The sequence below is a fragment of the Ips typographus genome, linkage group LG14 (assembly GCF_016097725.1).
Source record: "Ips typographus isolate SLU linkage group LG14, UJ_Ityp_2.0, whole genome shotgun sequence".
In the NCBI taxonomy this organism is placed as follows: domain Eukaryota; kingdom Metazoa; phylum Arthropoda; class Insecta; order Coleoptera; family Curculionidae; genus Ips; species Ips typographus.
The window spans coordinates 6,392,112-6,418,874 of record NC_138435.1 but is presented as its reverse complement, the minus strand read 5'-3'; the positions used below and the strand labels follow the sequence as shown (position 1 = coordinate 6,418,874).

The 26,763-nt window shown below is 36.7% G+C and overlaps 1 protein-coding gene and 1 long non-coding RNA gene across 9 annotated transcripts in view; both read left to right on the top strand.

Moving 5' to 3' along the window:
• LOC145737826 (uncharacterized) overlaps positions 1-26,763 on the top strand; it is a 297,082-nt gene that overhangs the window by 204,393 nt on the left and 65,926 nt on the right. The gene's annotated exons all lie outside the window — the stretch shown is intronic.
• Positions 10,111-14,078, top strand: LOC145737892 (bifunctional 3'-phosphoadenosine 5'-phosphosulfate synthase 2-like). The gene is made up of 6 exons (XM_081992733.1): positions 10,111-10,141; positions 10,625-10,730; positions 10,785-10,957; positions 13,297-13,473; positions 13,520-13,645; positions 13,698-14,078. Exons 1-6 carry the CDS (start codon positions 10,111-10,113, stop codon positions 13,928-13,930), a joined length of 846 nt encoding a protein of 281 aa, XP_081848859.1. The 3' UTR covers positions 13,931-14,078.

The window sequence follows — 26,763 nt, the reverse complement described above, 5'->3', positions numbered from 1 at the left end:
CGAACAAACAGCTTCAACACTTGTTCCGGCAACCAAAAAGGTGACCAGAGGTGATGACAAGTGTTGAAGTTGTTTAGAGCAAACTAATATTAACTAAAAAATAAAAATAAAATAAAACTAAATCAAGTGAGGAATTGTGGTGGTTCGACTCTGACCTTCTGAAACTCTGTGGCCGCTGATTGGCGGCTTTTCCAACACGTGGGTTGGTCCGGAAAACTCTGGACAAAGCAGTCCCGGTCAGGCTGATTCAATCCCCGATTGAAATGTTCTTTGGTCGGGAAAACCCTTAGATCTCTGGTCAGAAAACCCTTGGATCTCTGGTCGGAAAGCCCTTGAAATTCCGGTCGGAAAGTCTTTGAATCCCCGGTTGGAAAAGTCTTGAATCTCCGGTTGGAAAATCTTTGGATCTCCGGTTGGAAAATCTTTGTATCTCCGGTTGGGCCGAACACAATGCGCTCAGAAAAAAGGTCAGATGTCGGCAGTTCGAGTGCTGTAGTGGTAAAGAGACCGATATCACAAAGTGGGGTGATTAAATAGGCCACATGGCACCTGACACAAAGAAACGCGACCACAAACCGACGCTTCCCCGACAAAAATCGAAACCAATCACGTGACTACGGCACCCGATAACTTATCAGGTCACGCACCCACATTTACAACAAAATGTGCACAAAGTGCAATTGGAGGATTTAAGCGATCGGAATCGGTCTACTAGTGTAACTAGGCCCACGGACATTGAAAACACAAACCAAACGAGTAACGGACGAAAACTCTATTTCGTACGTAACAATGTCATGATTGCTGATGATGCATTTCCTTTGGCAAAAAGAATGATGAAACCATACCCTCAAAGAGGACTTTCAAAGGAAAAACGAATTTATAATTATCGCCTTTCAAGAGCCAGGAGAACTGTAGAAAATGCATTTGGAATATTAGTCAATAGATTTAGAATCTTAAAACATGCGATTAATTTAAGTCCAGAAAAGGCTGAATTAATAACATTAACATGTTGTATTTTGCATAATTTTCTGTGTACACATAACAGTAAATACAGTGAAGTACAAGAGGAAACATGTGAATTACCAGGAATTTCACAGCAAGGTGAGAGTCTAATTTTTCACCACATTTTAAGTTTTTTTTTTCAATTCATATTTTTTTTCTAGGTGGACTTAGATGTACCAATGATGCTACCGCAATTAGAAATAAGTTTTGCACCTATTTTAATTCACAAGGAAGTGTAGATTGGCAAAATGAATATGAGGGACTTTTATAATGTATAATTTTTCACATATTGGGTATGAGTTAAAGTTAAAATGGAATATTTTAAAACATTTATTAAGAAACAAAATTTGTAATCATTCTTTTTTATCGCCATCCCTAATAACCGAACAATTTCCATTTGTACATCTTGCTTAACTGCATTGTCATTAATTAGTTTTAATTGAGCTGCGACAAATTGTCCCATTATGTCCTCAGGAGTGTTTTGGGGTTGAGCCCTATTTGCAAATGCAGATGTCATGGTTTCAAGTCCCGAGGAGACTGTCTTTAAAACTTCTATTTCGCTGGCAGATTCGGTACGCAGTTTTGTTTTTCTTCCACCACTCTTTCCTCCTCCAGAAGGATTCACTAAATCACTATTAAGAGTTTAAGGATTGGCTGCTTGTTGGCCGGCTAACATAATGTGATGTTGGCGATAAAATTCCCTCTTCATCACATTCATACACTCCATCCGCAAGTGTCTGGGTCTGTAACAGAAAATTTTTCATATAAACATTAATCTAAACTTACAATATACCAGAAAGGAAACGTAAATTTATACTTTTTCTTGTTCTACAAATTTAAAATATCAACTTACATTCATATCTTCTAAAGTTAAAAGATAATTTTCTCCATCTTCTCCTTGGAACTTTTCTGGTTGGGGCACCTGCTTACTGCAACTTGGCTATGAATCCGATATGATGAAGGTGCTTTTCGATGCTCTAATTTGTAGATGATCATTTAGGAATGCTATTGTCACGAATAACATAAGTTGCACCATGTTCCGGTACCTAGTCTGGCCCCGGTCTCCCCCAGTGCACTGCCGAATCAGCGAGACCGGCAAATTGGGGTCATGAGACGAGTATTTAATCGGCGTCTCAAGCCATCGACGACCACCGAACTCTGGGGTCATCCCCAGAGGGAGGTCACGAGCGACAGTCCGAACTTCCTAGTGCCCGGACGGCTCGTTACCCTGTTGCAGTACCTAAAGTAAGTCCTTTGGGCGTGTCGGACATAGGGGCACCCTGCTCGTATCGAGCGGGTACCGCTTGGCGGCACTTCAGAAGGCCTTACGCCCATACCCCCACACCCACGCATCTACACACCCCCTCTTGGACAGTGTTCAATACTAAGAGTTATGCAGCGCCGAATAAAGAAGTCATGCTTGTACTACGTTTGTTGTTTCTGTTCCTGCGCTACCCCCTAAACGTGACATGGTGGAGGCGCCTCGTTTGATCTCGGACTACTGATCTTCATATCAGTAGTCACACCCCAGCTCTACCCCTGACGCTACGACCCTCCCAAAAAATGAAGATGTTGAAGATTTTGAAGGACCAGTTTACAGACTCGCATTTGCCCGAATCGAGTAGGGTAAAGTAAAGAGCGACCTGGAGGACGCCCTAAAGCAACAGAGTCTATGCAGTGCAGATGAGCACAATAATAAGTATAATTTATATTAATTTAGTAAAGGTAAAATTTAACTGAGTAATTGGGTATAGTAGAAATAAGTATATAATTTGCATAGTTGCAGTTTAGTAATAACATTGTCTCAATTTTCTAAGCCAGTGACCTAGGTTCCTTGCTGAGACAGCAAAATAGTGCAAGTATCGTGTGTTTATTTAAAACTAGGTCAAGTGCAAGTACTTGATATAGGATTCTTTGTTTATTAATTTAAAAAATATATATATATTGTTTATTTCAGTGGCCACCGGACGACCTTGTTGCGTCTATCAACGCATTGCCATATCATTTAAGGAAGTAAAGCAGCAAGTCTTGGAGAAGCTGACATCTTCAGATGGGTCCCGCCACGACGGTTCTACTTACACCCGTGTGCACCCAGAGTCTTTTAATAAGTCGAGCTGAAGAAGCATCTCCAAATGTGCTCACGTTAATTAAGAAGAAGTATACATGTCCAATGATAGGTGTGCTAAAGGAGCACGCAAAAGGACACAGTAGGAAGAAGTGAAGCTAAGCGATGAAGTTTGCCGCTTAGAGAATACAGTGCCAAGAGACGGCACTACGAGATGAAGCCTAGGTGAAGCGTTTCCACTTAGATGATGGTGCCCAAAGGAGTATACAATACAATGTGCAGTTGACGTAAATTTTGGCCAAAATGGAGAGCAAGAAGATAGACGCAACACAAGGTTGAAAGGTGACCCAAGGAAAGAATTAATTTTTTTGTGGCTGAAAACATTATCTAGGAATCTAGAAGTAGTTTTAAGAGAAAAGTGTTTATATTTTTGGAATAAAGTTTTTCCCATACCCTCTCTAGCAAATAAGCAACATCGGTTAATTTTAAGATTCATATGGAAAAAGGAAAGACGAGAAATTTATTTTGTAATATAGAATTTTAGTGTTCGGGGCGAACACTTGTTGGAAGGGGGAGATGTCACGAATAACATAAGTTGCACCATGTTCCGGTACCTAGTCTGGCCCCGGTCTCCCCCAGTGCACTGCCGAATCAGCGAGACCGGCAAATTGGGGTCATGAGACGAGTATTTAATCGGCGTCTCAAGCCATCGACGACCACCGAACTCTGGGGTCATCCCCAGAGGGAGGTCACGAGCGACAGTCCGAACTTCCTAGTGCCCGGACGGCTCGTTACCCTGTTGCAGTACCTAAAGTAAGTCCTTTGGGCGTGTCGGACATAGGGGCACCCTGCTCGTATCGAGCGGGTACCGCTTGGCGGCACTTCAGAAGGCCTTACGCCCATACCCCCACACCCACGCATCTACACACCCCCTCTTGGACAGTGTTCAATACTAAGAGTTATGCAGCGCCGAATAAAGAAGTCATGCTTGTACTACGTTTGTTGTTTCTGTTCCTGCGCTACCCCCTAAACGTGACACTATCTTTGAATAATACCAGAGGGAAGGATGGTATACCTACACTGTTGCGTACTGAAACGCTAGTTTTCTTGAATTACACTTTATTGAAAGACAAACTGACATTAACTGGTCAAAAAATGGTGCAATAGCACGACAATGTGCGGAGCGTAAAGAAAGGCGACCGCTCACAACGCTGTCTTTCTAAAAGCACACACACGTTTCGTCTCGGGTCTCGACGACGCAGCCGCTTCTTCGTCCCCGGCATCTGCTTCGGCATGGTTGCCAAGTTTCTCCGGTACATCGCCGCCCACCTTGAAAGCCTCCAGTCTTTCAACATCTGACGGCTGACTTTCCTCAGGTAAAACACAGAGCTTGGTAGCTGGCCTCTTGAAAAGTCCATTGGAAGTCCTAATGACGGCAGCTCTTACAACGTCGTCTGCTCCATAGCACAGTTTTACCACTCGTCCGAGCTTCCATTTCAACGGAGGGGTATTATCTTCCTTCACGAGGACCAGCTTGTCTAACTTAAGTAGTTGTGGCATTGATGTTTTCCACTTGCATCTAGCCTGGAGCTCACCCACATATTCTTTCATCCAGCGCTTCCAGAAATGTTGAGCTATTTGCTGACAATGTTGGTAATGTGATAGGCGGTTTTTCTTCACATAAGTGAGGTCATCTTCGGGCATACTTAACAACGGTTCTCCAATCAAAAAGTGCGCTGGAGTTAGGGGTTGCATATCGGAAGGATCACAGGATAGAGGGGAAAGAGGTCTGGAATTGAGACAGGCCTCCACCTGACATAGTACTGTGGTTAATTGCTCAAACGTAAGTGGAGTTTCCCCTATGACTCTTTTTAAGTTATGTTTCACGGATTTTACCCCCGCTTCCCAAAGTCCGCCGAAGTGCGGTGCACGAGGAGGAATAAAATGCCAATCCACAAATTGATTATTTAGTTCCAATATAAAATCACGAGAATTATTTTTTAAAAAACTTGCAAGTTCCGACTTTGCACCCTGAAAAGTTGTTCCATTATCGGAATAAATCGATTTAGAAAGTCCACGCCTAGAGAAGAATCTCCGCAATGCAGCTAAGAATGCCTCCGTCGTAAGATCAGACACCAATTCGAGGTGGATGGCCTTAGTGACGAAACAAATGAATAGGCAAATATAGCATTTAGTCAACTTGAAATTTCTAGTTTTTCGGTCCTTGATTAGAAATGGACCAGCATAATCACATCCTGAAATTAAAAATGGCCTCGAAGGGGTTAATCGAGTTTGGGGCAAGTCAGCCATCAAATATTTCTGACCTTGGGCAGCAAATCTAAAACATTTTAGGCAATCGTGTACAGTTTTTCGCGCTAGGTTTCGCCCAGATATTGGCCAAAACCTTTCTCTGATCGAGGACAGCAATAAATTGGGCGGAGCATGTAGGAGCCTGAGGTGTTCATACTTAAAAAGAAGCTTAGTAAAATTGTGTTTAGCCGGCAAAATTATTGGATGAATTTTGTCGAACCGATAATTGGATCGACCAAGCCGTCCACCTACTCTTATAACCCGTCCATCAAAAAAGGGGTTTAAGGGTAAAAGTTTGCTTTTCGGATGCAATGCCCTATCTGAACCAAGACAATCATATTCATTGCAAAATGATGTTCTTTGTACTATAGACACTAAACGTTCTAAAGATTGTCTGAGTTCAAAAGATTGTAAATGCCCGACTCGTCGGTTTGATTTAAATTCACGTCTCAAACTTGAATTGTGAATAAATCGTAACATGAATGCTGTTACCCTAAGTAGTTTAGAAAACGAAGAGAATCTTTCAAATAAATTAAAATCTGTATCACAGGTCACAGCTAACGATGAAATGGTAATTGCTTTGGCCTTTTTATCAGGAAGTTCGTCAAGTAAAACTGTGTCATGTCTTGGCCAACACTGCTCACGTTGAGCAAGCCATGAAGGGCCAAACCACCACAGATCATGTTCCAAAAGAGCTTTCGGACTCATACCTCTGGAAATCGCATCTGCAGGATTTTGGGAGGTGTGCACATAATTCCATTCCTTAGGGTCAGTTAATTCTTGAATTCTGGATACCCGATTAGAAACGAACGTCTTCCAATTGTTCGAAGGAGATCTAATCCATGACAATACAATTTTTGAATCACTATAATAGTAAGTTTTATTAAGCACTAGATTAAGTGCAATCCTAGACTTATCGGCAATCTCTGCAAGCAATACCGCTGCGCACAACTCGAGCCGTGGTATGGTTTGCGTTTTCAAAGGAGCAACTCTACTTTTAGAGCATAAAAGTCTGCTAGAAATCTTATCATCCTTGTCTATAGTTCTCAAATATAAACAAGCGCCGTATCCAAGCTCGGAAGCGTCTGCAAACCCATGGAACTCCGTGTAAACCTTTTGTTTGCATGTAGCTTGCCTAGTAATTGACAAATTATTACTATTATTTAAATCTTGACGAAAAGTAAGCCATTGAGTGTGCAAATCCAATGGAATAGACTCGTCCCACTGAACTCCTCTCTGCCACAGTCTTTGTAAAATCATCTTCGGAATTATTATTGCTGGACTTAAAAGTCCCAATGGGTCAAACAATTGAGCGGTAGCCGATAAAATGGCTCGTTTTGTGACTCGCTCAGAATTGTATGAACCGACTTTAAAGCTAAATTCATCACTTTCTGATAACCAACGCAGACCCAAAGTCGCGGCCGAATGGTTATCTCCTGTGTTGATGTTAAAGTTGGCTTGAGTTTCAGAAGTATTCTCTAATATTCGTCTATCGTTCGAGTTCCATTTTCGAAGCTCAAAACCACCTTTCTTCAAGATGTTGATTACATCATTCTTCATCTCCAAGACCTCGTCAACACTATTTCCACCAAATAATAAGTCGTCGACGTAAAAGTTTTTCAAAATCAGTTCACTCGTTTTTGGATGTGTATCTTTGCATTCAAATGCAAGTTGCGAAAGGCATCTTATCGCTAGGAAAGCAGCTGCTGCTGTCCCATAAGTGACAGTGTGTAGTTTATAAGCTTGAATTAAATCTGAAGGATGATCACGCCATAATATCTTTTGCAACCTTTGTTGAGACTCATCGACTAGCACCTGCCGATACATTTTGGCAATATCGGCAGTGGCAACAATATCATGCAGTCTGAACCGCAATATAATGGAGAATATATCGTCCTGTATGGTTGGCCCTACCATCATGATGTCATTCAGTGATTTACCAGTAGAACTTTTGGCGGAGGCATCGAACACAACTCTCAATCGAGTGGTTGTGCTGGATTCCTTATAAACATCATGATGGGGCAAGTAATAATCACCCTGTTCATCACTGTCAGCTAATGACATGTGACCTAGCTGCAAATATTCGTCAATAAATGACTTATATTCATTATATAAATCAACATTTTTATGCAGTTTTCTTTCTATACTATAGAAACGTTTCAAAGCTTTATCTTTAGTGTACCCTAAACAGTCCAATGATTCCTTGAAAGGCAGCTGAACGATAAATCGCCCTTCAATAGAACGTTTGGTGGTAGAAACAAAATGATTTTCACATAATTGTTCTTCAGTTGATAAGGTTTTTGTTCTGGGGTAATCTTCTATCTCCCAAAATTTTGATAAAGAATTATCCAAATCTGACAATGATAAATTACACAAAAGTGAATGAGATCGTAAAGGCAAAGGTCCAGATACCACCCATCCAAAATGAGTTTTCTGTAGAGTTGGCAAGTCATTTCCCAATTTAATTTGACCTGCGCAAAGAAGATCCCAGAAAATTTGGGCGCCAACCAAAATTTGAATATTACCTGATTCGTTAAAATTAGGATCAGCAAGAAAGCAATTTTTAGGAATATTCAGCTTGCTAGCATCAAAAGAAACATGAGGTATGTTATTAGTAATGCGTTTTATTACTAAGCAAGGAATATTAATCTTGAACGCGTTTAGTCTTGATTCCATTTGTACCGACGCTCTATGAATTATTCTAGAAGTGACCTGACCTATACCATTTATTGTTATATTGGTACTATGTTTTAAAAGTTTTAATGTATCACAAAGGTCTTCTGTAATGAAGTTGGATTCTGACCCACTGTCCAACAATGCTCTGCATTCATGAATTTGACCATTGACATCTGATACTTGAACCAATACAGTGGATAATAGTGTATTGACATGATCATCTCTGCGTGAATGTAAAGAGTTATTAGAAACATTAGCATTTTCAGAGCTTGGGCATTCCTGGGGATCAGAAACCACTTCGTTTCTAGTATTTGAGAAATGCAATAAGGTATTATGTCGCCTTTGACATTTAGAACAAGGTTGGCATTTACAATCCTTAAGGTGATGCCCCCTACGCAAACAATTTAAACACAATTTTAGTTTAATGACTTCTGCTGATATATCTTTGGGGTTAAGTTTTAAAAAATCTTTACAATTATATATTAGGTGATCATTTTTGCAAAAGCTACACTTCAATGCTTGACCTGTCGCAGTATACGAACCTCTTGGTCGCCCACGACCTGTTGGCTTAGACGTTTCAGACATACCCAAGGCTTCAAGCAAACGACACTTTTCTTGAAGAAAATCTAGAAACTGCTTAAATGTGGGAAGCTCATTACTGCTATTCGCCGTTTCCCAATCACGCCTGGATGCTGCATCCAACTTATTACTAATTATATGTATTAACAGCGTATCCCAATGGATCACAGGTTGACCTAGAGATTGAAGTGCACGAGTATGTTGTATAACTCCGTCTAATAACTGACGTATGCCTACCTGAGACTCCTCATGCAGACTTTGTAGGTTAAATATAGAACGTACATGATTGCTTACCAATAACGCTTTATTTTCATATCTAGTTTTAAGTAAATCCCAGGCCATTTCATAATTGGCAGCTGACATACCTAAACTTTGCACAACTTGCAAAGCATCTCCCTTTAAAGAAAGTCTTAAATAATGTAATTTCTGAATTTTATCTAAGTTAGAATTTTGGTTAATGATAGAATCAAAACTATCTCGGAAAAACAACCAATCATTATAATTTCCATTAAAACTGGGTAAGCTTAAAGGAGGAAGCTTCAGTGAAACACTTTCATTAGAACCAGTAGATTGTTCAACTGAAGCATTACCTGCATTTACAGGATTATTAATAATATTTGTATTTACTATGTTACTTTCCAAAATGCTATTTGCCAAACCTAGAGCATAATAGTATGTACTTTCAAATGTTTCCGTATCCGAGTCCATTTCCGACTCGAATTCTTCAGTTGAATCAACAAGCATGCAAATTTTAACTTGAATTTCTTCGAATTTTTGTAACAAATCATTAATTTGAGACATTCGAACCCGCGATTGCGCTAAATCACTACTTTCATCAGACATTTGATTGTCCACAAACTTTTGAAAACGAGTCAAAGACGATTTAATTTGTTTTTTCTGAGCTTTTAATGCCTTTAACTGGGCCATTGCAAAGAAAACCTGGATTACCTGCCAGAACTAAATAAACAACCACAAAATTTTTTGGCTTAGCTTTTACTAAACACCACAGTACCAAATCAAGCACAAGTACTGTCACAAATTGGAATAATATAAGGAAAAGTGGTAAAAAGGAACGCACTCACCGAACTGCCTCATAAACTCCGGCTGAAACTCCGTATAGTAGGCTGTCTGCGCGCCTGACGTCGGTCGACCTCGACTTGGAATTACGCCAGCGCCGTGCTGATTTACCGCTCTGCCTGCGCCTTGACTAGTTTTCACCTCTTAAAATCCACTTCTTTCTGGTTATTTGGCTACGAAGGACCATATGTTGCGTACTGAAACGCTAGTTTTCTTGAATTACACTTTATTGAAAGACAAACTGACATTAACTGGTCAAAAAATGGTGCAATAGCACGACAATGTGCGGAGCGTAAAGAAAGGCGACCGCTCACAACGCTGTCTTTCTAAAAAGCACACACACGTTTCGTCTCGGGTCTCGACGACGCAGCCGCTTCTTCGTCCCCGGCATCTGCTTCGGCATGGTTGCCAAGTTTCTCCGGTACAAAACCAGTTAGAAACATGTTGTTTTAATATTTATTCAGTGAAACATGTCTCGACGGGTCATTCTAAGGTTGAAATTGCCAAAGTTGTCTAAAACTCCCTTTTTTGAGTTTAAAATTGTCACAAATATATTATTTTAAGATTTGTACTGTTAAAAATGTCATTTTTGACATTTTGTGACTTTCTATGGTGGAAGATAATGATTTCTGTCTTGTACAGGTAGAACAAACAATCGTTGTGACGTTAAAATTGTCAAAATAATTGAGAACGACCATTTTTCAATTTAAACCAGTCAGAAACATGTTGTTTTAATATTTATTCAGTCAAACATGTCTAGACGTGTCATTCTAAGGTTGAAATTGCCAAAGTTGTCTAAAACTCCCTTTTTTGAGTTTAAAATTGTCACAAATAGATTATTTTAAGATTTGTACTGTTAAAAATGTCATTTTGAGATTTTCTTTGGTGGAAGATAATGATTTCATTGTTATACAGGTACAACACACAAAAATCACCCTCACGTGCGCTTAATTATCGAATCGGGTGATTGGTTGGAGGTACTCAAAAGAGTACAATGGGGTGACGGTTTGGACGAGTTCAGGTAGGCCAAATTGGTTCTACTTTTAGGGTTAGTTTTAACCCATTTAACCGGCAGATTAACTCCTAACGAGTTGAGGAGAAAATTTAAGCAAATGGAAGCGGACGTGGTGTTTGCGTTCCAGTTACGTAACCCCATCCACAACGGCCATGCCCTTTTAATGACGGACACGAAAAACCAATTGCACGAGAGAGGTTACAAGAAACCGATTTTGCTCTTGCATCCTTTAGGTAGGTTTTAGAGCATTCGGTTAACTTTATCCGTCATATACAGGGTGGTCTAGTTTTAAATGTCAATAATTCACCATTCGATAGCCCATCAAAAAATAAGTTAACAAACATAGATGTCATTTTCCTGAAAAATGCTTCCCAAGGAAAAAATACAGTCCATAAAAGTTTAGTTTAAAAAATCGGTTTCTTGTCATAACTGTCAGACCGCTGGAGCAATATTTTAATCAAATTTAGAACAAATATATGTGCAATTAATACTCATTATATGGTGTTAATGACGTTTGACGAAACTGTCCAGTGATGTAAATACAGAAAGATGGTTTCCATTTTTCTGCTTTATTCTCTACGTCACTGTATATTTTTCAAAAATATTTTTTTACTTTACTTGTTCAATTTGACAAAATAAGTATCTCTTATAAAATTCTGATTTGAAACTTTGTTTACGAGATAATTGAGTTATTACGTTCAGAAACAGTGAAAATTTACTTAAGAAGTTTAAAAAACGTCTTTGTAGATAGTTTTCAGACAAATTGAAACACTTTAGTTTTGAAAATTGACTTTGAAACCAGTAAATTTACTTTGAAACGGTGAAAATTGACTTTAGAGGCTTAAAAACTGTCTTTGTAGTCAGTCGTTATAGTTTTCAGATAAGTTGAAAAACTTTAGTAGTGAAAATTGACTTGTAGCCATGAAAAACTACTTTATCTGGAATTTTTGACTACAAATTCACACATTTCAACCTTGAAAATTGACTTGGACACCAAAAAGTGACTCTGTACCAATGAAAAGTGACATAAAAAACTTAAAATTTGCACTTAAAGCAAGTTTTCATAATTTGAAAATACATTTCAATATTTTAGTCTTGAAAATAGTCTTAAATACAGGATATTGACATTAGATTCATGAAAATTGACTTGAAGACTAACTTTTCAAGTTTTCTTACTTTGCTTTTTATTTTCTTAGAATTCTGGACTATTTTTACGGCTTTAAAACTGCTTTCAGCTTGGGAAATTGAGTTTTAGGCTTATCTTCACCAAGTTTTTAACATAGCAGACTTAAAAAACTATTTTTACATTTTTTATAGGCTTAAATTTGCCATTACACGCTTTGTCAGTATTAAATTGACTTCTAGACGCTTCACTGTGATTAAGACTGAAAAACCGAATTTTAAACTATTTTTTATAGTAAAAGTTATGTTTCAGACTCTTCATTGATGAAAGTAAACAATTTTGGCTAATTTTTAGAATTAAATTAGTCCGGAAATTCGGACTGTTGCCAGTGTTTAATTGAATAAAAAAAAAGTTTGAATTGAATAATCAGTTTTACACTACCTATAGTCAAAAAAATTAAACTCCAGGAAACATTAGTCCAAAAATCCTGTTTTTTTGACTATTGAATATTTAGTGTCCAAAATTAACTCGTAAACCTCACAGATGACCATATTTGAATACTTTTGAACCATTTTAAAGTAAAAAACACAATAACCCAAGTAGGCATTTATGTCAATTTTGAATAACATCACAGACAAGCTAATATACAGGGTGATTCCAAAGTTGGGGCTTTCCTTTCACCTGCGAATAGGGCTTCAAAAAATAGGGTTTTTTTTTCGTTTGAAGCTTTTTTGAAATATGAACAATAACGAAGATACAGGGTGTATGCTATCGACATTTTATAGCATTTTTTATCATCTTTTCAACGATACATAGAAAATCTAGATTGGAGTGCAAATTACAGCTTCACAAGGCTTCAAACCTGGCAACAATGCTGCAAACTCACAAAAAGTGACACAATTTTCGAATTGAAATTTCTCAAAAACTGAAAAAGTTAGAAAATTCGCTCAACCGACATTTTGTAACATTTTTCATCCTCTTTCTAATGATATATAAAAAATCTAGATTGGAGTGCAAATTACAGTTTCACAAGGCTTCAAACCTGGCAACAACGCTGCAAACTCACAAAAAATTACACAATTTTCGAGTTGAAATATCTCAAAAACTAAAAAAGTTAGAAATTAAAAAAAAAAATTGTTAATGTGTTCATAGAAAATAACCTGTCAGTAAGTTAAAGTTTTTTTTTTTTTTCGTTTTTTCAGTAAAATTTTGACACCCTGTATCTTCGTTATTGTTCACATTTCAAAAAAATTTTATTTTACCTTGAACCTTGTTTTTTGAAGCCCTATTCGCAAGTGAAAGGAAAGCCCCAACTTTGGAATCACCCTCTATAACATTGGAGGTTTGTGTCTTCCTTAGGAAAATGACATAATTCATGTCAACTTATTTTTTGATGGGCTTGGTGAATTATTGACCTTCAAAACTGGACCACCCTGTATTTGTGAACAGGAGGGTGGATTAAAGATGACGACGTGCCACTACCGGTAAGAATCAGACAACATTTGGCGGTAATGGATGACGGTCTGCTTGATCGGAATTCAACAGTTTTGGCAATTTTTCCTAGTCCGATGCTGTACGCAGGACCTACTGAAGTGCAATGGCACGCCAAAGCTCGTATGAATGCTGCTAAGTTAATCAAAATCGAACGGAAGAGATTTTAATTTGGCAAAAGGTGCAAATTTCTACATTGTGGGGAGGGACCCTGCTGGTGTAACCCATCCGGAAGGAAAAGAGGCCACTCCCGATGGAAACTTATACGAATCCACCCATGGTGGACGCGTATTAAAAATGGCACCAGGTATCAAATAACTAAACCTACAACTTCTAGGAAAATTAATTTTTTTTCTTAGGATTGTCCGAACTGGAAATTATTCCTTTTAGAGTAGCGGCGTACGATCGTAAAGCCAAGAAAATGAGCTTTTTCGATCCTTCGAGAAAAGCCGATTTTGACTTTATTTCGGGCACCAGGATGCGGACCCTGGCCAGAACTGGTGAGCACCCGCTTGACGGTTTTATGGCCCCCAAAGCCTGGGAGGTGCTCGCCGGTTACTATCAGTCGGTTAACTCACAGAAAAGTCATTAACAAATGCGTAAAGTCCCATTTTCCGCACTGGTTAAGCCACAACCGATATATCTGATCAAGTTCAGAATTTTACTTCACGGTTGTTGATAAATTAAGTTTGTTGGTCAGTTATTTTATTATTATACAGGGTGTCCCACGACGAAAGACCTCGATTGATATTGGAAAAACTATAAATAGGAGAGTTTTGAAAATTTGGTAGGATACTGATGTGGGCATGCCCAATCCAACTAAAATATTTTCAAGATGGTTGCACTTCCGCTTATACCGGAAGTCGATCACAACTTTCTTATTTTAAATAGAACACCCTATATATTATTACATATTTGGATTCCTCACAAAATTCTGACCAACTTTTGTATAGAATGCCCTATGCCTATCTCTAGCCGTTTTCGAAATATTTGATGTTTTTCCAAAAAAGTGACAGTTGCAACGCTCAACATATTTTTGTACTATGTTAAAACCGTATTTCATTTTGCAATGAAACTTTGGGTTATTGTAAATAAAGGGTCGTTTTATTAAACTGAGGGTGCGTAACGACTCATTTGTATACAGGGTCGTCAAAAAAAAATCATAACTTGCCACTAAAAAAAATGAAAAATCTCAAGTTTTTTAAATGGAAACCCCCATTTTTTATGACGGAATCATTTTGAGCATTAAAAATTACTACAAGTTTCAATTTACTTGCCTATACCTAAATCCAACCCATTTCGTTTTATTTGAGAATAAACATTTTTTTATTAGGCTGCATGCTCGGCTGCATGGTTGGAATTAGCTGGTACTCTAGTTGGCCATGCTTTTGACACACGGTGATATTGGAGACCTGCAGGGCATGTTAATAACACTAGTTTTGAGTGTTTTGACAACTGCAAATATGCCGTCGCGGTTACGTTATTCAAACCAAGATTGCTTAAATCTGTTTATTATTTACGGAAAATGTGATAAAGTTGTGAGTAGAACATGTGAGGTATTTGCCGCTCGTTATCCAGAAAAACCAAAGCCATCACGAAAAGCTGTCAAGCAAATAATTGAAAATTTTAAGAATACGGGATCTGTGAAGATAAAAGCTATTAAAACAAAACCAATCCCTAATAATACAAATGTAGAAATTGCAATTTCTAACCAACTTTTGTGTACAATGCCCTATTCCTATCTCTAGCCGTTTTCGAAATATTTGATGTTTTTCCAAAAAAGTGACAGTTGCAACGCTCAACATAACATGCTTTGCAGTTCTCCAATATCACCGTGTGTCAAAAGCATGGCTAACTAGAGTACCAGCTATTCCCAACCATGCAGCCTAATAAAAAAATGTTTATTCTCAAATAAAACGAAATGGGTTGGATTTAGGTATAGGCAAGTAAATTGAAACTTATAGTAATTTTTATTGCTCAAAATGATTCCGTCATAAAAAATGGGGGTTTCTATTTAAAAAACTTGAGATTTTTCATTTTTTTTAGTGACAACTTTATGATTTTTTTTTGACGACCCTGTATACAAATGAGTCATTACGCACCCTCAGTTTAATAAAACGATCCTTTATTTACAATAACCCAAAGTTTCATTGCAAAATGAAATACGGTTTTAACATAGTACAAAAATATGTTGAGCGTTGCAACTGTCACTTTTTTGGAAAAACATCAAATATTTCGAAAACGGCTAGAGATAGGCATAGGGCATTCTATACAAAAGTTGGTCAGAATTTTGTGAGGAATCCAAATATGTAATAATATATAGGGTGTTCTATTTAAAATAAGAAAGTTGTGATCGACTTCCGGTATAAGCGGAAGTGCAACCATCTTGAAAATATTTTAGTTGGATTGGGCATGCCCACATCAGTATCCTGCCAAATTTTCAAAACTCTCCTATTTATACTTTTTCCAATATCAATCGAGGTCTTTCGTCGTGGGACACCCTGTATTGTCATGTTATATATCTATAAATATATAAATGTTATTTACGTACTCGTTGATATGTAATGCAAGAATTAAACCATTCCAATATTGACCTTTTGTTTTTATTTTCAATAAAAACCTACATTAAAGAAATTTTTAAAATTTAATAGGTGATGCATGTATTGGGATCTCGAAAACGGTAAGAGCTACAGAATCGGTTAAATGGGGAAAGTTTTAGAGAATTTTATGTGAAACTTATTTCCGGTTTCCAAATTAAATTATCTTTCTCCGTTTTCCGGAAAATTGGGAAAACGTCAGAGGCTGCATTTTAACTAAACAAAGCCAAAGAGAGTTTTGAAACTAAGACATTTTTAAGGCACTTTTTTACGTAAAACACGATGACGTAATTTGAAAAAATCTATCGTCATTGGTTTCCGAGATATGGATTCGACGTTTTAGGTAAAAACGCTATACAGGGTGGTCAAAAGAGAATTTCAAGGGCTATAAATTGGTATATTGAACCACCCTGTAATTGTCAAAATAACAAAGTTATGGGCTGTCACAGTGAACACTGTCAACAAAAATCAAACAACTCAGTTTAACAGTAAATAACTCACTTATTCGACGTTTTAGGTAAAAACGTTATACAGGGTGGTCAAAAGAGAATTTCAAGGGCTACAAATTGGTACATTGAACCACCCTATAATTTTCACAATAACAGAGTTATGGGCTGTCACAGTGAAAACTGTCAACAAAAATCAAACAACTCAGTTTAACAGTAAATAACTCACTTATTCGACTTTTTAGGTAAAAACGTTCTACAGGGTGGTCAAAAGAGAATTTCAAGGGCTACAAATTGGTATATTGAACCACCCTATAATTTTCGCAATAACAGAGTTATGGGCTGTCACAGTGAAATCTGTCAACAAAAATCAAACAACTCAGTTTAACAGTAAATAACTCACTTATTCGACGTTTTAGGTAAAAACGTTATACAGGGTGGTCAAAAGAGAATTTCAAGGGCTACAAATTGGTATATTGAACCACCCTATAATTTTCACAATAACAGAGTTATGGGCTGTCACAGTGAAAACTGTCAACAAAAATCAAACAACTCAGTTTAACAGTAAATAACTCACTTATTCGACTTTTTAGGTAAAAACGTTCTACAGGGTGGTCAAAAGAGAATTTCAAGGGCTACAAATTGGTATATTGAACCACCCTATAATTTTCGCAATAACAGAGTTATGGGCTGTCACAGTGAAAACTGTCAACAAAAATCAAACAACTCAGTTTAACAGTAAATAACTCACTTATTCGACGTTTTAGGTAAAAACGTTCTACAGGGTGGTCAAAAGAGAATTTCAAGGGCTATAAATTGGTATATTGAACCACCCTGTAATTGTCAAAATAACAAAGTTATGGGCTGTCACAGTGAAAACTGTCAACAAAAATCAAACAACTCAGTTTAACAGTAAATAACTCACTTATTCGACGTTTTAGGTAAAAACGTTCTACAGGGTGGTCAAAAGAGAATTTCAAGGGCTACAAATTGGTATATTGAACCACCCTGTAATTGTCAAAATAACAAAGTTATGGGCTGTCACAGTGAAAACTGTCAACAAAAATCAAACAACTCAGTTTAACAGTAAATAACACACTTATTCGACGTTTTAGGTAAAAACGTTATACAGGGTGGTCAAAAGAGAATTTCAAGGGCTAGAAATTGGTATATTGAACCACCCTGTAATTGTCAAAATAACAAAGTTATGGGCTGTCACAGTGAAAACTGTCAACAAAAATCAAACAACTCAGTTTAACAGTAAATAACTCACTTATTCGACGTTTTAGGTAAAAACGTTCTACAGGGTGGTCAAAAGAGAATTTCAAGGGCTACAAATTGGTATATTGAACCACCCTGTAATTGTCAAAATAACAAAGTTATGGGCTGTCACAGTGAAAACTGTCAACAAAAATCAAACAACTCAGTTTAACAGTAAATAACACACTTATTCGACGTTTTAGGTAAAAACGTTATACAGGGTGGTCAAAAGAGAATTTCAAGGGCTAGAAATTGGTATATTGAACCACCCTATAATTTTCACAATAACAGAGTTATGGGCTGTCACAGTGAAAACTGTCAACAAAAATCAAACAACTCAGTTTAACAGTAAATAACTCACTTATTCGACGTTTTAGGTAAAAACGTTATACAGGGTGGTCAAAAAAGAATTTCAAGGGCTACAAATTGGTATATTGAACCACCCTATAATTTTCACAATAACAGAGTTATGGGCTGTCACAGTGAAAACTGTCATCAAAAATCAAACAACTCAGTTTAACAGTAAATAACACACTTATTTGGCGTTTTAGGTAAAAACGCTCTACAGGGTGGTCAAAAGAAAATTTGAAGGGCTACAAATTGGTATATTGAACCACCCTGTAATTGTCAAAATAACAAAGTTATGGGCTGTCACAGTGAAAACTGTCAACAAAAATCAAACAGCTCAGTTTTAACAGTAAATAACTCACTTATTCGGCGTTTTAGTTAAAAACGCTATACAGGGTGGTCAAAAGAGAATTTCAACGGCTACAAATTGGTATACTAAACCACCCTATAATTGTCACAATAACCGAGTTATTGACAATAGTACAATGGAGTAGTTTACAGGGTGATTCAATGAATTTTTAACATACTTGTAACTTGTTTAATTATACATAGAAAGATTTAAAGCTTTTTTACCGGGAATGTGTTGTCCAGAAGGGATAAATTTATAATTTTTTTTAAAAATTCATATTATTTTGAAAAGTATTGAGGTTATTTGTATATGACATTTTTCAGAAAGTTTCCGATAAAAAATCTGAAAATTTATATAATTAATAATTACAACAACATTAGTACATCAATTCAATATCAATTCAAATAAAGTTTAATGTACTTTTAATCATTTACCGGCCGAGCTTAATTTAAGTGTGGGTCAGACTGTGACAGTACAGGTGAAAAAAGTCACACTCTAAACTACACTTAACTTAAGCTATGCTAGAGTACGACGCGACGCGACTGGTCAAATAGCGGTTCGATGTCTTAATAAATGATCTCATTAGAATGCATGATAAGTTTGACAGTCGTTTTCCTTATCAAGGGGAAAATTTTCATTTAAACGTAATAAAGTAATTTTCCGGTAAATTTCCAAAAATGGAAATTTTCCGACTCGAAAATGTCCGCTTTTACATCTCTAGTTTTGAAAGAGGAACTGCTGATCGCATATCCGGCAAGCATAATTCCCGGCTTTGCTCTTATTTTAAAGTAAAAATATACAATCACACGGTACAATAAATCAAAATTCCTACTTTATAAAGGTAAAAATGGCAAATTTTATTACGGACCCATTTCCTGGATATAACCACCAGCTTGAATTGTGCGGAACCCTATTAGCAACTAAGGGTAGTTATAAAATTTGTCTAGACTCGAACCCAATAAAATGACACAATTCTTTGAATTTTGCTTTATTTTATTTTCTTTGTTCATGAATTTTTATACAGCGTGTTTACTAAATAACTTTGCATTTAATGTCAGATATCACAAGACTGGTAGTCAGATAGACCAATCACAAACTATACATTCTATATACGCAATAGCTGCACATATACGAGGGTGTAAAGTACATATATGAGGGTGTCAAGCTGGAAAAAAGTAATTTTTGTGACACCTTGTATATATGCAGACACACTGGGATTATACCAGCTGGCTGTGGAAGAAATACCTAAAAGATAGCAGAAGAAGATGGGGTACAATAGATCTAATTAGGTCGCAGTACATCTGTCACCATCCACACCGACCATTACCATTACCTTGCAGACAAAATAAGTACCGACTCCAGACAGTCTCTGTTACGTGGATTGTAGTTGCTTCCAATAATGCGATCTAGTGGACTGTATTCAACTCAAAACTTTATTATAACTAGACTAAACTATTTACAAGAGACATTCAAATATCTTTTTTCAACTTTTTTTTCTCGCAACTTTCCTTGCCGTCGCGCTCGCGTTCCTTCTTCCCCCCTCCACACGCACTTGACACTTTATTTTCTACGGTGTTGCCGACGTTGCCACTAATTTGTTTTTAAATTAGGGAAACCCTAACATGCCGCGCGGGTTGAAAAGTTCTACTTTTCAATGAGTACAGAACAACACTTTTTGTTCCATTTCTCTGTTCCCGGCTCCAGGTTGATCTGGTGATTCGTCTGTATCAGGATCCACTACGTCAACTGGAAGAGGGCACACTTTTGACAAAGCCCTTTTGACGACGTTTCCATGGGGTAATTGTACTGTCGCTACTCTGACAATATTGTCGTTGCCAGTATGTAGTTGGGTTATCCGGGCCATAGGCCACCTTAACGGAGGCATATTATCCTCTACTAGGATGACGAGGGATCCAACTTTCAGTGGGCTGCCAAGATCTTGTTGCCATTTGTTTCGGACCTGTAGGGATCCAAGGTACTCCTTTGACCATCTACACCAAAACCTTTGGTACATCTGGGTCACATGTTGATATCGGTTTAAACACGATGTTTTTGCGTCTCTAACATTGTCGTCTGGTAAGGTAAGTAGTGAGTCTCCGATTAAAAAATGGGACGGGGTCAAAGGAAGGTAATCGTTTATATCAGTAGACATAGACGTGAGAGGCCGTGAATTCAAACATGCCTCAATCTTGACAAGCAATGTATATAGTTCTTCGTAAGTCAAACACGAATCGCCAAGAACTCTACGAAGATGATATTTTGCGGACTTCACAGCCGCCTCCCAAAGACCTCCCATGTGAGGTGACCGAGCGGGTATGAAATGCCACTTTATCTGATCCTCAGCCAGAAAGGATGTCACGATGTTATTATGCTCTTTTTGATTTAGTAAGGAGTATAATTCTATAAAATAATTATTTGCGCCTACAAAATTCAGACCATTATCAGAATGAATGTGTGCAGGCTTTCCTCGTCTAGCACAGAAACGTTTGAGACAATTCAAAAAACTTTGCGTAGTCAGGTCCTTAGCCAGTTCTATGTGAGCCGCGCGGGTTGCGAAGCAAACAAAAATACAAATGTAGGTTTTTATCGTTTTACTGCGTCGTAAAGTACCTTCGCGTACAAGAATCGGACCTGCGTAGTCCACGCCACAGTTATAGAAAGGTCTACAGGGTGTAATTCGCGATCTTGGAAGTGAACCCATTAAAAAACCAACTGGCTTTGGGTTGCTACGACAACATGTTACACACGATTTTACAACTTCTTTTATCATATTCTTACCTCTTATTGGCCAGTATTTTAAACGAATTATGGACAGTAAATTTTGTACACCACTGTGTAAATGTTTTGAATGCGCATCTCTTACTATAAGCCTCGTTAGTTCATGTTTGTATGGTAAGATGATTGGATGCTGCTGATCATAATTTAAATTTGCATTGTTTAGGCGTCCTCCAACCCTCAAAAGACCAGAGGTGTCCAAAAACGGATTTAAATTGAGAACCTTACTATTGTTTCGAATTTTACCACCTTTTTTAAGCATCAAAATTTCACTGCCAAATGTTTCCAGCTGAGCTAATTTTAACATAAACAAAAGTGATTCTTTAAGCTCATCAGCGCTTAAAACTAAAGAGTGATATTCTACTTTATGCCTGGTTATCTTTATGAATCTCAAAATCCATGCAAAAACTCTGCGCAATTTTGCCAAATCTGAGTACCTGGTGAAAATATCAAACTTAATTATATTGTTAATATCATTAACGTTTACTGTATTCATTGCTATTGATTTTGATTTTAATTCCGGTAAGACTTCTAAAAAATTATTGTTGTCAAATTCCAAAATTTTGTCACTCTTTAAAAATTCTGGACCTTCAAACCATAACGAGTTACTTACTAGTTCTCTCGGACTTAATCCCCGAGATATAATGTCAGCAGGATTATTCTTACCGTTAACAAACCGCCAACTACCAAGATTTGAAAGTTCAGAAATTCTAGCAACACGGTTTGCTACAAAAGTTTTTAATGCGCACGGGTCGCGTTTGAGCCAGCATAAAACAATTGTTGAGTCAGTAAAATAGGTACAATTTGATATATCAACATCTAAAATATGTTTAAGTCTGTACATTAGCTTAGCTAATAGAAGTGCTCCTAGAAGCTCCAATCTTGGTAGAGTTTGTTGCTTTACTGGTGCTACTTTTGATTTCGCTGTTAATAATTTAATGTGCTTTTTACCAAACTTATCAAGTGATGCGATATACAGTGTGGAACAGCCAAATGGAATAAATGAGAGCGTGTTGTGAAAATCGCTTGGACACGCCGATTTGTATTTTTAGATGCGCATTTAAAAAAAAATAAAATTATGTAGAGGGTGTGTCCTGTGACAGTGGCCGATACCAACTTTCTTATTTTAAATACAACCCCCTGTATATTATTAGTTTTTTGGATTCTTCAGAAAATTCTAAACATAATTCATGTACAATGTCCCATACCTATCTTCAACTGTTTCGGAAATATTAAGTGTTTTCAGATGTATTACAACAATTAACATTAAAAAAAGAAAATTATTTTATTTCACAAAATCGCTACATTACACTCAATACTTATTTTCACGAACATTTTGAACATCTCTTACATTGAAATTAATGTTTTTTGGTTTTTTTTTACATTATTTGTGAAATAAAATATTTTTCTTTTTTTAACACTTAATATTTCCGAAACAGTTGAAGATAGGTATGGGACATTGTACATGAGTTATGTCTAGAATTTTCTGAAGAATCCAAAAAACTAATAATATACAGGGGGTTGTATTTAAAATAAGAAAGATGGTATCGGCCACTGTCACATGACACACCCTATATATACCAGGTGTCCAAGAGCACCCTGGACATAGGAGATTAACATGGGAAAACGGTTTTGATTTTTTTGCGCCTGTACGGCTGATTTGATTGAAAAATCGTATTAATAAAAGTTGTAGTACCTATCACGGACTAGTTTTCTGTATTTTTTTCGAATCTATAACTTGAGCCCTTTCGTCGTAAAACACGAACAAAAATGCGAAAATTTAAACTTTTTACCTGCACTGAATAAGCGGTTGCCGAGCAACCGTACCCGCAACAATGACCTGTTTACCCGTTGCCCGACAACCGCCTATACAGTGCAGGCCAAAAGTTTAAATTTTCTCATTTTTGTTCGTGTTTTACGACGAAAGGGCTCAAGTTAGAGATCCGAAAAATATACAGAAAACTAGTCCGTGATAGGTACTACAACTTTCATTATTACGATTTTTCAATCAAATCAACCGTACAGACGCAAAAAAATCAAAACCGTTTTCCCATGTTAATCTCCTATGTCCAGGGTGCTCTTGGACACCTGATATATATTTTTTTTTGGAAAAAATGCGCATCTAAAAATACAATTCGACGTGTACAAGCGTTTTTCCCGACACGCTCTCATTTATTCGTTATCGAATTTATTCCATTTGGCTGTTCCACACTGTATACACATGCACCGTAAGCCTTCTCTGAGCTATCACTGAACCCGAACAATTCAATAGACGTTGGTTTTATAGATAAAACATGACGATTAATTTTTATATTATTTAAACAACCGATTTGTGAAATAAATTCTAACCAATCGCATTTTAAATCACCTGGTATATAGTCGTCCCAATCAAGTTTTAACTTCCATAGTTGTTGAATGATCAATTTTGCTCGAATGATTGCAGGACCAATAAGACCTAGAGGGTCGAATATTTGGGAAATAGCGAAAAGAATTGTGCGTTTTGTTACGTGAGATGGATTAAAATTGATATTCACCGAGAATTGCAAGTTGTCCTCTACAGGGTCCCAAATAATACCTAGCGGTTTTAACAATTTTTTGTCATGTAATAAAACCGATTTATCGTGTAATGTAAAATGTAAAAACGCCTTTTCTATGATATTCGATGTTCGAGAATTTGATGATTTACTTAAATTGGCAAGTTCTAATAAACATCTAGTAGCCTGAAACGGTGCGCTAGAAGTCCCATAAGTAACCGTATTAAGTTTGTAAACTTTTATAGGTTCGCTTGTATTCCATCTCCAAAGTATTTGTTGATAATCGCGTTCATCCTCGTGTATTTGTATACATCGATACATCATTTTTACATCCGCGGATAAAACAACAGGTCTTAATCTAACTCGCAAAAGTATCGAAAATAACTCTTCCTGTATTGTTAGACCTGCAAGCAGCAAGTCATTCAACGACACATTAGAGCTGGATTTTGCGCTTGCGTCGAATACAACCCTACATTTCGTAGTTAAAGAATCGTCTCTAATTACAGCAGAATGTGGTAAAAAATAAGATTTGGTGTGTACTGAATGATCATCCATTCAATTACATTTGAAAGTCATATGACCCAAGGTTTCGTATTCGCGCATAAACTCGTGATACTGTTGGTTTAAATTGTCATTTTTCTGCAATCGCTTTTCAAGTAAGTTAAATCTTTTTAAAGCTACGCTTTTTGAATCACCTAGCTGGAGATTGTTTTGATTATTGAATGGATACTTTACTATAAAGTTCCCGTCAGGACTACGAGTTGTCGTGGCTTTAAAATATTGCTCACAATACTGCTCATTTTTTGAAAGAATTTTAGTATCTGGAATTTCCTCAATTTGCCAAAATTTTGTAAGAGAGTCGTCTAATTGAGCATTTGATACGTTATTAACAGTTAACAAGTTGCAAATACTATTTTCCGTCACTTTTTTGTTTTTTGAACAATTTTTTAATTGTAGATTTCCTCCAAAAATCCATCCGAACAGCGTATCGTATAAAAATAATGGACCGTTGTCTAACTTGATTTTCTTAGTTCCTAACACGTCGTAAAATGTAGAAATGCCTATTAATAAATGTATCTCTTTGGGAACATTAAATTCTTCATCCGCAAGGAACAAATTTCGTGGATAATTTAATTGAGATTTGTCAAATTCAAATAAAGGTAACTTTTCAGTTAATGTAGGCAAAACAGAAAATTTTAATTCACTCTTATATCCATTTAATTTTGATTTTATATTTGTTTTGGTTGTGTAAGAAACGTTTGAAACTATTTTATTCACAGTAGATAAGTTTATGACCGCTTGTTCCAGTTTTAAATTTAACTTCTTGCACAGTGATTCCGTTATTAAATTAGACTGAGTTCCGTTATCGAGCAAAGCATTGCACGAGTGCCAATTTCCTAAATTATCAGCAATTAACAAAGTAACCGTTGAAAGTAAAATTTGACTTTTTCCCTGCTGTCTTGCAGACACATTATTTGAATCAACAGACGACATATTAATTTCTTGTACTACTCCCGAACAGTTGAAATTTTCTGATAATGTTGCATTTTGTTCCGAGTTATTATTTTGGTAAATTGACGTTGTAGATCTATCAAGTTTCATAACATTTTTATTTCCTAGATCGGCATTATCTAAAGAAAAGCTTACATAGTTAGAAGAACTCAATCGCGAATTTTCGTTTTGCTTACTTGCAACGTTGCCGCTACTAGCCACATTTGCACCAGCATTTGCTTGATCTATTGATCTTGTCTGATGTAATAATGAATTATGCTTATAATGACAAGTTTTGCAGCCACTTGATCAACATTCAAATTTTTGATGTCCTGATCTTAAACAATTACTGCAGAGCTTCAGTTTCTTTATTTGTTCGTATCTTTCAGAGACAGTTAGTTTTAAAAATTCAGGACAGTGGTAAATAAAATGAAATTCCCCACACATTACGCACTTAAAAACTCTTTGTTTCTCCGTAACGAGATATGATTGAAAACTAGGTGAAGAACTAAAACTCTGAGTTTGATTTGATCTGTAATTTGGTTTTTTATCATAAGTTTTTGAATTATTTGTATGTTTAGAGTGATCTATATTGAGTGATTCAAGCGCAAAACATTTCTTTGTCAAAAATTCTATTAGTTCATCGAGTTTTGGTAAAATGTTGCTAGATTGCTTTAATTCCCATTCACGAGTCGTTTTTTTGTCAAGCCGCTTCAAAATTAAAGGTATTAACAATGCATCCCACTGATCGACAGGTAACGTTAATTTTCTTAGCGCTAAAATATGTTGATTTACTGCATCAATTAATTTTCGCGTATCTACACTAGATTCTCCCGACACTTTTGGTAAACTAAACAACAATTTATTAATGTGATAATTCACAACGGCTTTCTTATTTTCATATCGTTTTTGTAAAGACTGTATTGCAGTGGTGTAATTCGAGGCTGTGACATCTAAATTTTCTATTAATTTTAATGCATCACCCTTGCAAGACAAAAACTACAATACAAAAACTTTTCAGTATCTGTTAAATCTTGTTTACGATCTACAAATGAATCAAACACGTCTTTAAAACTAAACCATGTTTCAAAACTACCGTAAAAAGTGGGTAAATTTAAATCGGTCAATTTTGCAACCGCACCTAACACGTTAGGACTGGTCAATTGAGCTGAGTTGACCGGCGCAGCAGCATTTTGAATTATTTGATTTTTTGAATATTTTATGTTTTCGATAAGTTCTTTAGCTTCTGCTATTGTCATGTAAAATGACGATTCCGTGTCTAGCCGAGAAGCACATTCCTCTTTTGCTAAAAATTCTAATCTGGTCTGAATTCTGTCATATTCGCAAAAATCTTCTTCAACGCTCTTCAATCTAATTTCGATTTGAAATACATTATCGGGTTCGTTTTTAAGGAAACTTATCAACCTTGCGAGTCTATCACAAATTACTTCTCTGGCATGAACTAACTCACGCCAGTTAACTAGTCAAAAGCCGAGATTGCTTTTTTAAAAAATTATTTAATTACTAAAAATTACAAATAAGTGTATCTTACAACTAACTTCAACTGACTAACCCTAACCAAACTGGAAGCGCAACTATCTAGGAGAAAACAACAAGCTAAGCAT

Excerpts from the sequence above, each read along its gene's own strand:
- LOC145737892 (XM_081992733.1), top strand. The coding sequence starts at position 10,111 with ATGGTTGCCAAGTTTCTCCGGTACAAAACCA. Across the intron at positions 10,142-10,624 it reads GTTTCTCCGGTACAAAACCA|GTACAACACACAAAAATCAC; the intron begins GTTAGAAACATG and ends ATTGTTATACAG. Across the intron at positions 13,646-13,697 it reads CGTATTAAAAATGGCACCAG|GATTGTCCGAACTGGAAATT; the intron begins GTATCAAATAAC and ends TTTTTTTCTTAG.